Here is a 15,953-nt window from a genome sequence, read left to right on the forward strand (position 1 = left end):
GTTCACTTGTACTTGACTAATGTTGTGTTAGGTGCGTTTCACCTCGATGGGAAAAAGAAGGAGGAAAATGGGTCAGACAGGAAGAGGGTGCTGTGGGCAGAAGAAGCAGGGAGTGGAAAGCTCGGGGGGACCCTGCTTCCCACAGAGGACTCTGCTCTCTTGTGTCAGACCCAGGCTCGGGCTCAGGAGGGAGGCACAATGCCCCAGGAAGTCGCAGGTCAGCATGCGGTGCCCACATCAAGCCCTCCTTCTGCCCGTAGCCTGGCTCTGTCAGCTTCCCACGCTTGGAGCAGTGTGTTTCCCATGGGAATGTCCCCAGCCAGAGGTCCCTGGCAAGCCCCAGCGCGGAGCCGNTTGTGTCAGACCCAGGCTCGGGCTCAGGAGGGAGGCACAATGCCCCAGGAAGTCGCAGGTCAGCATGCGGTGTCCACATCAAGCCCTCCTTCTGCCCGTAGCCTGGCTCTGTCAGCTTCCCACGCTTGGAGGCAGCGTGTTTCCCATGAGAATGTCCCCAGCCAGAGGTCCCTGGCAAGCCCCAGCGCGGAGCCGCCTGGCAGCTTCTGAGCCTTGCCCGGGAGCCTGCTGCCCCTCCTGGGGACCTGGGGGAGAGGCCCCAGGACAAGCGTCTGACCTTATATATCTGCTGTGCTCTGGGCCAGGCTTCCCGAGGCTGCTGGGAAAGCCTGTCCATCTCCCTGGAGCAGATGGATCAATATAGCCTGTCCGTCTGTCAGTCAGTCTCAGAATCATTCCTTAAAATAGCGGAGGTTGTCTGGGCCAGCCTCCCAGGGGGGTCTCTCTCTGCCTGGTTCTGATCGCAGGGCGCTTGGTTCCTCTACCCCTCACCGCTTCCTGAATCAGTTTTTCATGGGTTTCTTACTTGGCTCTGTTCCTGAGCAGGTCTCTCCCTTGGGTGGAAGTTGGCGCAGACATCCGTATTCCCTAATTCCAGAACGAGGAGCTGTGGTTGTGCCAGGGTGGGGCACCTCTGTCTGTAGATTTCCCCTCTACAGAAGAGGTGATACTGACTGCTGTCTCTCCCCACCAGGCCCTGTTTTCTTCTATTTTTCTGCCCAAAGTCAAGGCATGGGCAGGGTTGGTTCCTTCTAGAGACTCCAAGGGAAAATCCAGGGCACACCTGCCTCCTGGCTTCAGTGGGGGCAGGCCATCCTCGGTGGTCCTTGGCTTGTAGACCCATCGCTGCAGTCTCTGCCTCCTCCTTCACGTGGCCTTGTCCCTGTGTCTCTAATCTCACCATCCTTTCTCTCAGAAATAAGAACACCGATCATGGATTTGGATGCCACCCTAAGACCAGGATCGTCTCATCTGGAGATCCTTAATTACACCTGTAACACCCTGATTCTAAATAAGGTCACCTTCTGAGTTTCAGAGCAGACAGACCTTCTGGGGGCCACTGTGCCCTTGGCAAGTCACCTTCTGAGCTCTATTTTCCTCATCTGTAAAATGGGGGTGATGCTAGTGGCCACCTCTGCGGCTACCATGGGAACTAAATGGGTCACGCAGCACCGCCGGAGCTCCGCGCAGGCCCGAGGCGCTGTGGGCGTTCCGGAAGGGGGAGCCACTGGGGGCATTGTGGGTGGTGGCTGTTTCTCTCTTCCGTGTCCTAAGCTTTGGGGTTACAGTGGTTTCCTCAAGAGCACTAAAGAGTATTTTTCCATCGACCACTTTTTGGTGAGATGAGGGAATGGTTATGTGTGCTCACAGCACAAACGTGAACAGGTTAGAAGCAGATGGAGTGAAAGTCGGTGTCCCTTCTCTTCTGATTCTCAGCGCTTGGACCCTCTCCTCAGGGACAACCACTGTGGGCCGCATCAAGAGTGGTGGCTTCCCCATAGAGCCGATGCATATACAAGTATTTGAGGGTGTGTGTGCATATGTGTGTATATGTGTACATGCATGTGTATAGATATCCTGCTAATTTTTTAGAGAGTACATGCAAGTTGGGGGTGGGGTGGAAGGGCAGAGGGGGAGAGAGGGAGAATCCCAAGCAGACTCCCTGCTCAGGGCAGAGCTGGACTCAGGCCTCAATCTCAGGACCCTGAGATCAGGCCCTGAGTTGAAATCAAGAGTCAGACCCTTGGGGCGCCTGGGTGGCACAGTGGTTGAGCGTCTGCCTTCGGCTCAGGGCGTGATCCCGGCGTTATGGGGTCGAGCCCCACATCAGGCTCCTCCGCTATGAGCCTGCTTCTTCCTCTCCCACTCCCTCTGCTTGTGTTCCCTCTCTCGCTGGCTGTCTCTATCTCTGTCGAATAAATAAATAAAATCTTTAAAAAAAAAAAAAAAGTCAGACCCTTAACCGACTAAGCCACCCAGGCGTCCCTATATCCCTCTTTTTAAAACACAGAAGGCATATCGCTGTGTTTCCTAGCTATTTGTTTTTAGCTTAATGTATCTTCGACACTGTTCTGCATCAGTGGGTAAACGTCTTCTTGGTTTTGTTTTACTGGCTGCCTCATGTGTCCTTCCGTGGCCGTACCAGAATTTAAATACTAGAAGTTGTTTGACTAGCTTGTCTTCAGTGGATGGACCAGGTCAATGGTTTGTGTCTGGTCTTTTGCTACTGCCGATGTGGTGGCAGTGACCAACTTAGGTGTCTGTCGTTAGACACAGGTGTGGGTGTTTCTGATGTGGATGCTTCTGGAAGGATGTGGAGCAGCCAGGAATCATAGCAGAAGATGGGGCTGTAGGTAAGGGTCAGTGCAGCTCGTCTAGAAGATGAGACTGTGTGGGGATGGAGTTCTGATGCAGAAGGAGAGCGTTCCGTCTCTCTCTCTTGTTCCTGGAGCCCTTCCCCTTGGCCTTCAGCTCAGGGGTCAGACTTGCCTGAACGGAGGGTCTCCACACTCCCGGAATGCGGCACCTGCAGGGGGCTGAGGCCCGTCCTACCACCTCGGGGTGGAAAAAGTGAGAGCAAGAAAGAGGAATTAAATAGTCTTTTTGTACTTCTGCCTTTTGGTGTGAGGATTTGGCTCAACCAGGTCACCAGAATGTCCATCTGTAATCCCAGAGAAGAAAAGGAGAATTGATTGGAGGTGACACAGGGTCCATGGAACTTGCCCAATCATCTCATTCATCTTGCCTTGCGGTGGGCCGCATTTTCTCTATGTGATAGAACTCCCCCGTCCAGACATGGTCATTACTATCCTCTCTGTTCCCCAGTGACACACAGGAATGGCCTCCTCCAGTCCCATCTGTCTGCCCCTCCCTCCATCCATCCATCCATCCATCCATCCATCCATCCATCCATCCATCTATCCATGTATCCATCTATCTTCCCATCCATCCAGTCAGCCATTTATCTTTACATCCATCCATCCATCTATCCATCCATCCATCCATCCATCCATCCATCCATCCATCCATGTAACAAATAGAGTTGAGCACCTACTATTTGCCAGGTACTGGAGATAAAATTTTTTTTAAAGATTTTATTTATTTATTTGACAGAGATAGAGACAGCTAGTGAGAAAGGGAACACAAGCAGGGGGAGTGGGAAAGGAAGAAGCAGGCTCATAGCGGAGGAGCCTGATGTGGGGCTCAATCCCATAACGCCCGGGATCACACCCTGAGCCGAAGGCAGATGCTTAATGACTGTGCCACCCAGGTGCCCCATGGAGATAAAATGTTAAACAAAACATATAAGCTCCCACTTCCCCAGTAAAGCTTGCTTTCTAGTAGTATAGGGAGACAGACAATGTGGGCCCAAAGTGATGGTTCTTAGACTGGGTATGGCCGGGGTGGTGACACAGATGTGTGGATTTGAGATCCGATTCTTAGGAAGTTGTTCCTTCTATCCCAGAGGCCAATCCGTGCCCCGGGGAAAGGAGGAAGTATCACCTCTGAGGCTGAGGGACCAGGTAGGGGCCAAGAACAAGAGAAGGGAGCAGTCTGAACAAAGGCAGGAGTACGCTCAGGGGGGTCACTGGGGCATCAGAGTGAAGGACACGGGGTGCCAAGGCTGGGGAGGTGGGCCAGGCCAGTCACAGGAGGCCTTGGGGGCCATGCTGAGGAGTGTGGGCCTTATCTCAGGGCACTGGCCTTTTTTTTTTTAAATAAAGATTTTATTCATTCATTTGAGAGAGAGAGCACACACAAGCAAGGGCAGAGGGAGAAGCAGACTCCCTGACTGAGCAGGGAACCCGACACGGGACTCAATCCCAGGACCCTGAGATCATGATCTGAGCTGAAGGCAGATGCTCAACCATCTGAGCCACCCAGGGCCCCAGGACACTGGCTTTTTAAAGACAGTTTTATTGGGCACCTGGGTGCTGCAGTCAGTTGAGCATCTGACTCTTGGTTTCTGCTCAGGTCGTGACCTCAGGGTCCTGAGATCGAGAGCCACGTTGGGCTCTGCATTTGGCACGGAGTCTGCTTGAGATTCTCCCTCCCTTTCCCTCTGTCCCTCCTGCTCCTACTCTCTTTCTTTTTAAAATAAACAAATACTAAAAAAAAAAAATAATGATGGCTTTCTTGAGAGAAAATCCGAGTACCAAAAATTCACCCATTTTACAAGTAAACTTCAAAGATCTTTAGTAAATGGATAGACTTATGTCTATCCATTATATCCATTATATCCATTATATCACTATAATCCCATTTCAGAACCCCAGACGCCTGTTTGCAGCCCCCCCACCCCCAGCCCCTGGCGACCACTCATCTGCTTTCTGACTTCACGGATTTGCCTGCCCTGCACATCTTGTGTAAATGCGGTCCTAGAATAAGCGGCCTTCTGTGTCTGACTTCCTTTACTTAGCACGGTGTTCTTGAGGGGTCATCTGTGTCATAGCCTGTGTCACCGGGACATCATTGTCTTTATGGCTGAGTAACACGCCATGGTATGAATCCAGCACGTACTGTTTCTCTGCTCCCCAGGTGAGGGGCACTTGGGCCGCTTACACTTTTTAGCTATGATGATAGCACTGCTGTGAACGTTCATGGGCCAGTCTTGCGGGGACACATGCTTTCAGTCCTCTTGGGTCTATTCCCAGGACTGGAATGCTGGTCCGATGGTAGATTAATGTTGGACTTCTAAAGAAACTTCCAGAGTGAGAGAGTGTTAAGTTGCAGAGTGACTGGCAGCTCGACGTGTCAGGAAGATCACCCTGAGAAGGGGTTTGGAGGAGGACAGGACAAGATCTCGGGAGATCTTTGGAGAGGTGTGGACGAGAGGGCCTGAGCACCAGGACAGCGAGGATGGAGCCAGGGAATGGATTTCAGAAACACTGGTCACTTTAGCATTGCTCGTCAGCAGATACGATGCTCTGATTTCTTGGTTATGGTTAATTCATCAATGGTTGAGGGTGTTGGTAACTCTCCCCACATCCCTTGTAGGGCAGCGAATGGGTTCCAGACCCTGGCTCTACCCTCTGAGGCCACTTTAAGAGTAGAAGGTGATCAGTAATGTCTGCTTAATCACATTTAATCTCACGATGCCCTGTGTTCCCCAGCAGGGTTCTATGATCGTCAGCAACAGAGACCGACACAGCACTTTATCTAGGAAAGGGATGTATGCAGGATGTCAGGGAGCTCACCAATGGGGTGGGAAGACTGGAGAGCCACCCTCAGAAATGGCAGGAATGGGCTTCTTGGGATCTGGGTGCAGGAAGTGAGGGCCCTAAGGCTCTGTCTACCCACTGTGCTTCCCCACCAAGACTGAATATGGTAGCAGGGGTGCGGCCGGAGGCACATCTCCCAGAGGAACACAGGATGATGCTCTTCCCAGAAGAGGACATGCTAGGTGTTCAAACCCAAACTGTCCACTACCCTATATTCCAGGTGCAGGAACTGAGGCTCAGAGGGGTTAAGACTATTTGCCCAAGGCTACAGAGCTGAGAAGTGGCTGAGTGGGACCCCAGTCTGTTCTGTCTGGCAGAGTGGGCTCCTGGGACCCTCCCCCCACAGAGCTGGAGGTGCTGGAATGCCACTGCCTTCTGAACTCATCGGGCACCAGCATCTTTCTAGGGCTGCCTCCAGGACTTGGGGGAAGGGAGGAGTACCTACAGGAGCCCTGCTGTCCTCTCTTTGCTCTTGTCCCCTGCGTCCTGGGCAATGAGCCCAGTTGGCCCCTCGCCACCTTTGGTGGGGCCAGTGTGCAGGAGCTTAGGGTGGGGGGCAGTGCTGGGGAGGAGACATCTCCAGACCTTCAGCTCAGAGCTAATTCTAATTCATGGCCTTTTTTCTTTCTTTTCTCAGATCGAGAGGACCAGTCCATTCTGTGCACGTAAGTAGAGCTGTTTTTTCCTGTATGTCTACAGTCGAGATCCAACCTACTAAAGAGAGTGGTCCTTGAGGGCAGAACTCTTTGTTGACCTTTCCAGGCATCTCGCTCGTATCTGGCATGGAGGAGATGCATGCTCAGCGTTTGCTGAACAGAAGTCCTCGTGCTGAGGCAGGCACACCCAAAGTATCGGTGATCCCTGGTGCCATCTTGTTCTGCACCATCCGCCTTTCTAAAATGAGCATTTATTGAGCACTTACTGCATGCTGGGCCCTGAACTCTTCACAGAATTGCATCTCTTTGCATAACAGCTCTGTGAAGGTCTCTGTTAGTGCGGAAATCTTGGCTCGTGTTAAGTTACTGCCCAAACATGTCACAGTGAGTGAGCACTTTTGCGCCGCACTTAGTGGTTGGTGTCACTGTGTCTTTGAAGACCTGAATACTGGTCAGAAGACGTTTACTCAATTTAGAATCATTCAGAGACTCTTCAACACTCAGGAAAAATCCCTCCTGTCGTGGGCAGAATAATGGACCCCCTAGTGATCTCTGCATCCTGATTTCTGGAAGCTGTGAGTACGGCAGGTCACGTGGCCTGGGGGTGTGAAGGCTTCAGATGCTATTCAGATTCCTAATCAGCAGGCCTCAAACTAGGGAGATTATCAAGATCCTCCAGATGGCCCAGTGTCATCGCAAGGTTCTTAAAAGTGGAAGTGGGAGCAGAACAGAGGGTCAGAGGGAGATGCAGTGTGAGAACTTGACCCGAGATTACTGGCTTTGACGAGGGAGGACGCCAGGGATGAGAACAGCCTCTAGAAACTGGAAGAGCCAAGGAACTGGACTCTTCCCTAGAGCTCCCCAAAAGGAATACAGCACTGCTGACACCTCGGTTTTAGCCCAGTGAGACCCATGTTGGACGCCTGACTTCTGGAACTGTGAGCTCATGGGTACTGAGTTTATAGAAACTCGTTTCAGGAGCAACGAGAAATTCATACCCTTCCCTCCCATCCTAACCCCTACACCACCCCCACTGTCACTCCTTACACAGATTCCAGGCCTCCTGGTGGGTATAAGGCGCCTGGGAGTGAGCCAAAAATAAACAGGACCCCTCTTCTCAAGACGGAAGACAGCACTGGGACAGTAATCACATTCTCGTCTTTTAGACTACTTGAATTTACTGCTTGGCCCTGTGAAGGTGTAATCTTTAAGGTGTTACCTTGAACCACATACACATTTTTTTAAATCACTCAAGTAAATGTATAATTACAAACTATGAAAATTACAAAGAATGAGACATGTAAGGAACTAGGAGAATGCACACATAGAAAGTGTTCTAATTGGGAAGAACAAAAAAGTCCTCTCCAATGAAGTCGTGTTTTTGGCAGAAATAACAAAGGAAAAGGGTGAAGAGGTTCCAGCATGTGCAAAGGCCCTGGGGTCAGATAGAGCATGTTGTAATTAAGACACTAAGAGGTCAGTTTGGCCAGAGTGTGTCCACCAGAAGAGGCCCTCTGTCTGGGAAGAGCCTTTCCAGGACCCAGGCTGGTGGCTTTTGTGTTTAGCACATTGGTTAAAAGAAAAATATTTGCAGCCTGTCCATGCTGGCTCAACCCCTTGTAAGGCATGATCTTAAACTTTGTGATCTTAAACTTTCAGGAGCCATCTCCTGGAAGAACTTGGGAGAAGAGTTTCAGGTGGGAAGCAGCAAGGGCAAATGTCCTGAGGTAGGGACCATTTGCCTTTCGGGGAAAAGAGAAGGTTGGAAGTGCTGGTGCACAGTGGGGAAGGGGATGGGTAGGAGGATGTGGTCAGGGAGCTGACCGGCAGGACCTTGCAGACTGGGATGAAGGCGTAGAAAAGAGGTATATGAGATCTTTCTGACCGTTCAAGGAGGTCAGAAGGGCCGCCTGGGGACACACACTGGTGCTGTCAGGGTCTCGTCATGAGTCACCTGGATTTGCATGTCCCACTTGGGTTGCTCAGACTCTGGTCTCAGGCCATTGTCTTCTCCAGCTGCCTCCTGCCACCCTTCCCTGGGGCCCACATTGACTCTTGTAAAACTCTAGGGTTCCAAGGGGATTCCACTGGGCGCCTCACCTATGGCCTGGCCAGAGTTTCCTCCCAAGCAGGCCTCCTACTTTGACCCTACCTCCCCTTATCCCTTCTGCTCTGTTTTTGAAGAGAAAACACTTCCTGATAAAAGCCTACAGGACTTTTTAAGGTGTTTTTGGTGATGCGGTGCGACATCGAGGGGACACAGATATCTCAACAGGGCAGCGCTTGTGGTTGGAGGTGGGGCCTTGGAGGCACAGGGCTAGGTCTGCTTTCCTGCCTCGCTGCATGCCAGCAGTTTGTTCTTGCGCAAGCTGGGTAAGTCTGCAAACCTCAGTTTTCTCATCCGTAGAATGGGGATATCAGTTGGAAGGATTGAAGGGGCAATGCTGGGGGAGAACAGAGCATGGGTCCTGGCACGCAGCAGGTGCCACATCATTGTTGGCTGGTTGACTGATGGTGGCATTTTGCTGGAGTTTTGTTGAGCCTTGCGGCTGGAGGCAGCATGGCATTCAAGAGCAAAGCCCAGGCTTAGGAATCAGAATCGTGGCCGCAATAGAACCTCCACTTCCCCTGATCCAAGGATCCCTGAGTTAGACCTCTGTGATTTTAGGCCAGGAGGAGCAAACTGTGACCGAAAGTCCAAATCTGGCCCTCTGTCTGTTTTTATAAATAAAGTTTTATTGGCACCCAGCCACACCCATTCATTCCTGTGTGGCTTGTGGCTCTGTTTGCGCTACTATGGCTGAGTTGAGTAGGTACAACAAATCATTTGTGCGCCTCAAGGGGCCCTTAATAGAAAAAGTTTGCTGACTCCCCAGCTTTAGGCAAATCAATAAACTTCTCTCCACTTCCTTTTATTCTTTTTTTCCCCTTCTGCCATAAAGACAAAATAAATAATTTTTAAATTAAATTAAATTGAAATGTAAAATGCATGTGAATACATTTAATTTTTTTGTAACTGTAAGAGTAAAGCAGAAAAATACCTAGAGGTGAGCAGTAGGAAGAATTTCACCCATAGCCCACTACCAAGTTTGGCCCCAGTAAACCTTGGTGGAGCTCCTTCTCTCTCTCTTTTTTTTTTCTAGTCAGTTTTAAACATAAACACGAACTCAGTTGTGTGCATACATCTTTATCTTGTGCTTTTTTCCGCTTGACATTCCACTGACGTCACATTTCCATGTTATTTACAAATATCCCTTTTGGAGGACTACTGACCCTCCGTGGAAATAGTGAAACACTTGACCAGACCCCAGGTATGAAACTCTTAGTCATTTTAAATTTTATCCTCAGGGCGCCTGGGTGACTCAGTCGATTAAGCATATGCCTTCAGCTCAGGTCATGATCCCAGGGTCCTGGGATCGAACCCCATGTAGGGCTCCCTGTTCAGTGGGAAGTCTGTTTCTCCCTCTCCCTCTGCCTACCACTCTTCCTGCTTGTGCTCTCTCTCTCTCTTTCAAATAAATAAATAAAGTCTTCAAAAAAATAAATTTTATTCCTAAGCAAATATATGATGACATCCAGCTTTGTGGGCAGAACTTCTGGGATTCCTCAGCTTCTGTCTTTGAGGATGGAAGTAGGATCCCAGACAGAAGTAGGGTCACAGAAGCAAAGGTTGCATCTGGTCTAAGTCTCCTGATTCCGGAGACTGGTAGAATCCAGAAATAACTCATGTTTCCCCAACCTCATTTGCCTGGCACTGTGGTTACAATTTTGGCTGTACGTGCACGTTATTGTTAAATTATTATTATTCTTTAAGTGGAATCACTTAAAAAAATAGAATACTTTTGAAATGATTTTAGATTTATGAAAAAGTTGCCGAGATAGTGTAGAGAGTTCCCATATCCCACCGGCCAAGTCTCCATTTCTCCTGATAGTAACATGTGACGTCACTGCATTTGTCGCACTAAGACAACATTGGTACGTCACTATTAAACTAGAGACCTTAGCTTTCACAGTTTTTCCACTAATGTCTTTCTGTTCCATGATCCCATCCAGAGTAACATCTTATCATCATGTCTCCCTAGGCTCCCCTTGGCTGTGACAGTTCCTCAGACGTTCCTTGTTTTTCATGACCCCTGACAGTTTTTTTTTTTTAAGATTTTATTTATTTGACAGAGAGACAGAACATGAGCAGGGGGAGGGGCAGCGGGAGAGGGAGAAGCAGACTCCCCGCTGAGCAGGGAGTCCCATGTGGGACTCAATCCCAGGACCCCGGGATCATGACCTGGGCCGAAAACAGACGCTTAGACAACTGAGCCACTCAGGCACCCTGACCCTGACAGTTTTGAGGACTGACCAGGATTTAGCAGATCATCCTTCCATTTGGGTTTGTCTGATATGGTTCTCAGTTGTCAGACTGGGGTTATGGGTTTGGGGGAGAATGACGCTGAGGTGAGGTGCCTTCTACGTCCCACCGTATCAGGCGGTACGTCAACCCACATGACATCCACGTGACACGAACGTGACCTGCCCCTAGTGATGTTAAGCTTCACCACCTGCTTCGCGTTCTGTCTGCTGGGTGTAGCCCTCATGTCTGTGCCAGTTCTGGCTTCCCTGGTCAGGTAATTTGGGGGGACTGTGATTGCTTAAAACCATCCCAGGTACCCCCGGAGGGTGGGTCCTGCTAGACTTCTGTCCCCAGATGTGGCTGCACCTCGGTTGCTGAGCGATGGTTCAGGGGTCTGACGGCCTGGCTTCACCCCGGAGGCTCCTGACTCAGTGGCCTGGGGCGGAGCTGGGGAAAGCCGGGTTTTTATCTAGCGTGTCGGGCACCTGGGGAGCAGGTGGGCCAGCCAGCGAGCCGGCAGGGATGGCAACACTCGTCGCAGGCATCTTTCCAGGGGATGCCGAAGGCACGGCTGACTCTGAACTGTCTACACCTACGTTTGGCTTTCGGCGGGGAGAGAGGGTGGTGCGGCTCTGGGGAGCCCCTGCCAACAGAGGAAAGGGGCTCACGTGCCTCCCCTCTGCGGCGCATCTGGGAGCTCAGAAGGGGTGGGAAACATGAGCTGGGGGTCCTGGAGATCGTGGTGCACAATTTGCAGGGAGCATGTCGGATTCATCCCCGGGACGGCTGACCGCTAGGTGTAGACCTTGTGCAGAAACACATCTGGGGTTACCTGGCGCATGCCGGGGTTGGAGAGAGGGCCCCTGGGCTCAGCTCATGGGGAGCCTAGGCTAGGCTGGGAGTGCGCCCACCCTGGCACGGGGGTCCTCAGACTGTTAGCCAACTCTGCTGGCTGACGAAGTAAAGTGATGGGGGCCCTGGGGTCCCTTTGGCCCCTAAGTGATGCTCTGACAACACTTGGCTGCCCCAAGCAAGGCAGCATGGGGCCATTTTGGCTCCAGAACTGTCCAGATTCTCATTTTAGGGGCAGTCAGTGAAGTAGACAGAACAGAAGGGAGCCCGGGACTCAGCTCTGCCATATTCTCACAGAAAGCCACCTACCCTGTCTGAGCCTCAGTTTCCTAGCCTGTAAAATGGATAGCTGCACCCGCCTCACAGGGCAGTTGTAAGGAACATGTGAGTTAATTCACGGAAAGCACTGAGCACAGTGCCCGATGATGTCATTTAATGCTCAGTGAACATAATCGTTCATTGTTAGTTATTTTTGAAAGTCCAACTTTGCCCGCAGCCATGCTAAGCAAAAGTAAGGAGAAACGTATGGGGTGACAAACAAATCATATTCATGGTAAGCTATGTCCATGATTATCTTATCTTAATGCCTTTTTAGGCCTGGCTGGTAGATTTACAGCGAGCTGCTTACAGACATTCCTTGTATCCCCAGACCAGGATTTACAAATGTTAATGCCTCGGAGAGGCTGGCAGGTAACAGAAAGGGGTAGATTAGGTCAGGGGTCACATTAGGGAGTGGTGGGGACTGTGGCAAACTGGAAAGCTTACACCCATTCGAGGGGCAGCTGCAATCCTGCCCCAGAGAACTTATGCCATGGGAGAATGCTGATGCACCGTTCCCAGAACTAGTTGGGGTTTTCTTCCTCCCCAGGAGGATCCAGAACTCTGGGTTTTAGAAAACACAGTGGTTTCATTCTGCATGTGCTGGTCTGCCTTTGCTCTTTCCACTCAGCAGGGGATCTTGGAGTGTGTTCTGTCTGATCATGCAGAAACCAGCCTCCCTCCTTGAGAGGCTCAGAAAGGCTGTGTTTTATTTAACTACCCTCCGTGGATGGTAGCTGTAATTGTTTCCAGACTTTAAAAATATACGTTAGTATATATAAAGATATATATATACAATCGATCCTTATTATTTCTTGATTCCATATTTGCAAATTCACCTACTTACTAAAATTTATTTGTAACCCCCAACCAGGACGCTCAGAACAAGGAAAGCTGATGACACGTGCATTCCCAGCCGAGGGGACCCTGCCTTTGTGTTTCAGCTCCCTGACTGGGTCCTTTACCTGCTAGATTTAGCACCGCACTGTGTTTTTATGGCTTTTCGTTAGTGATTTCGCTGTTAATACTGCACCCCAAGCATCAGGCTACCACCTGCATCTTGCAGGGCTCTGCTCCCCCTCTGGCTACCCACCGACAGCCGCCCCCTGACCCCAGTTCCCCGTCATGCCACCTTGATTACTTACTCATTTCCTTGGCTAGTGTCTGTCTCCCTCTCCTGGAATGTAAGCTCAGCGAGGGTGGGATAGTGTCCTCATCCCCTAGCACACTGCCCTGTACATGGCCGGCACCCAGTGACAGGGCATTGGCTGTAGCCATTCAACTTTTATTTGCAAATATGTCCATTTGCCCCTAAACCATCATCTGCTTAGCTGTCCTTATTAAATTTCATTGGGGCCATAGTTAAAATCAGCCAAAGTGACTTGAGGACCAACATGTTGATAGCAGGGTATGAGCTTTTAAAAATAATCAGGGGTTCAGGTAAGCCCAGCCTGGACTCACAATTTGCTGCAGATGATTCTGCCATCAGGAACCTGGGAAGTGAATGAATGCAATGTTCAGAGCTGAGTCCTGTGGTCTAGCACGTAGTTCATACAGTGTGAATAAACAGGGGACCTAGGTGAGGCATGGAGAGGCCCTGGGCTGAGAGAGAGCTGGGTGTTCAAGGAGTAACCTGTATGTGACGAGGGGCTGGATTACGAGAGAAGGGGGTGGTGGGGCAAGAGGTCAGAGGGAGGTGGTGGGGGGGTCTTCTGGGCCCCGGGGAGGATTTTGAACTTTAATCTAAAATGGACAGGAAAGCGTGGAGAGACCACAACCAGGGGTCGGCAAACTCTGACCAGTGGGCCAAATGCAGCTCTTCGCTGTTTTTTGTAAATAAAGTTTTATTGGCACACGGCCGTGCTTGTTTTCCTGCTACAATGGCAGAGCTGAGTAGTTGTGACAGAGAATGCATGACCCGCAAAGCCTAACGTATTTACTGTCTGGCTCTTTACAGGAGTGGTTTGTGGATTCCTGGCTTGTACAGTGGAAAAATGGGATAGCATTTATGTTTTAATAATAGTATGAATGTTGAAGATCCTGCTATAAACAGAATATAAACATTATATAAGCATTATAAGTATTAATACAAGCATTAGGGAAGAAATGGTTGTAAGTAATAATAGCTGACCTTTTGGAATATCTGTCATTTTTCTAAACGTTTTTATACATATTCACTTATTTAATCCTTGTAACAATCATGCAAGTGCTTTAATTATACCTAGCTTGTAGATAAGGAAACCAAGGCATGGGAGTAGTTAAATGACCTGCCCAAGGTCACACAGGTCACTGGCAGAGCAGGGATTTGAACTCAGACAGGCTCGTCTTGGGGCCCAATGAGCTATTCCGCTGATCGGTGCTGTAGGGGAAGGAGGCATTGCTCCTGCCTAGAGGGCAGCCTTCAGAACAGAGGCGATGCTTATCTGGGCTTTGCAGGGTGTGTAGGAGTTGGCAGCGCACTTGCTTGAAGACCTCACGCAGGCTACAGGGGCGGGAGTCCCATGAGGACCAGGGACTGAACAGTGCTGAAACCCAGAGCTAATTTGGCTTTGCTGCCAAGGGCAGACCACAGACTGAAATGGACTTGTAAACGGTGTTAATGGTGTTCAACCCTGGGACCCGGGACCAGCCACATGATGTGTAAAATCATGCAAAATGAAAATGCAGAGCCCTTTATTCAAAAAGTATTAAGAATTTCAGGATGGCAACTTGAGAGCATGAAGTCAAGCACAGGGCCCTCCCATGAAGCTGGCCCAGCTGGGGTTAAAGCGCCCATTGCGTTTGGGGCAGGACTTGGCAGTGGGGGGAGTACAAGGCCAAGAGGCCTTATATGGTCATGAGGAGGGAACTGGGCACCAAGTTCCCTACAAAATAGGACAGAGGTTTCGGGTGTGCCGATCAGGAAGGCATCTTCACCCCCGGAGTTCAGGGGTCAGAAAAGCAAAGATATTAATGTTTCTAAAGCAGCCCCGAGCACATCAATCTTCAGACACCCGTGGGCCTGGAGCTCTGGAGTTTTCTTTGGCACAACTTCCCGGGACAATTTATTTTTATCAATAAAACTTGGAAACTTTTGAGCCAAGCAGCCCACATGGGGAGAAGCAGATTCCCAGAGTATATGTCCCACTTCCCCTCCCTCCTAAAGTCGAAGGCCAGGGCCACAGTCATGGTTGTGCCAATATCTTTGTTGTAAAAGAGGAGAGTTAGGAGAGGCTGAAAACAAAGGTGGAAAACGAGATTACTGTGGGAAAGGGGACGATCTGGGGATCTGGACACTGTGTGTACTGTCTTAGATCTGAATAGGTTCAGGATCACCTATAAAGGTGGCTTCCCACACTCAGATGTTTTCTCCTTTCTCTTGCTCTGGTCGGAACCTGCCCCTTCAGTCTGAGGTGATGTCTGTCAAGCTTTCTGATGTTAGCCTGAAGGAAGTAATTCATACCAAGGTGTAAATGACTGAATGATTTGGTTCATTGGTTCCTCTGGCCTTAGAAAGCAGGTTCCTGGAGGGGTGGGTCTGTGTTGTGGAATGACGAGGCAGAATGTAGTAGAAAGTGTCCTGATTGCATTGGAATCACAGACCTGACTCAGTTCTGACTGTGCCTTTGCCTCGCTGTGTGACCTGGGGCAAGTTGCTTACCCACTCTGGGCCAGAGTTCCTCTTTTGTAATAACTGGGAAGTGGTTCATTCTACCTTCAGGATCGGGGGAGAGAAGCTAAAGGAGATAATGCATGTGAAATAATTAGCATGGGGCCTCTCCTCCCCTAAATTCAACTCTCTCCTTAAAATTAAAAAAAAAAATTTTTTTTTTTTTTGGTTTGGACTCTATTTTCCCCTCAAGAAATAGGGATAATTGACTCCATGGTTCCCCATTCACAAAGTGCCTCTGAGGCTACATGAAATGATGTGGCCACTAGGATAAAGGCCATTAGGAAAAGGGAGAGAGCAATGCTAAGCCCAACATTCCTGGAGATCACACGCTTGATGTCCAGACATCGGGGCCCACTGCACTAGGTCCAGAAATTCAGGGCACGTGTTTCTTTTTTAGCTATGAGCAAAGTTGTTAACGGGTGCTTGGCAGGACAAATTAATTTCTTTCTTTCCTAATTAGGAAAAAGAGCAGGGACCGCACTAGTGCTGTGGCACTGATTCAGCGTGGAGAACCTTAAGCTGACCTCACGGTAGACACATTCTTTTCCAGACTT

General features: G+C 50.0%; 1 protein-coding gene across 4 annotated transcripts in view; it reads left to right on the top strand.

Moving 5' to 3' along the window:
- Nucleotides 1-15,953, top strand: part of MYH11 (myosin heavy chain 11) — a 97,089-nt gene that overhangs the window by 25,516 nt on the left and 55,620 nt on the right. For all 4 annotated transcript variants that reach the window (XM_034670322.1, XM_034670323.1, XM_034670324.1 and 1 more), the window contains exon 3: nucleotides 6,214-6,241. In XM_034670322.1, the coding sequence (XP_034526213.1) occupies nucleotides 6,214-6,241 (28 nt within the window). The remainder of the gene's footprint in view (nucleotides 1-6,213; nucleotides 6,242-15,953) is intronic.

Source organism: Ailuropoda melanoleuca, chromosome 10, assembly GCF_002007445.2.
Source record: "Ailuropoda melanoleuca isolate Jingjing chromosome 10, ASM200744v2, whole genome shotgun sequence".
Taxonomy (NCBI): domain Eukaryota; kingdom Metazoa; phylum Chordata; class Mammalia; order Carnivora; family Ursidae; genus Ailuropoda; species Ailuropoda melanoleuca.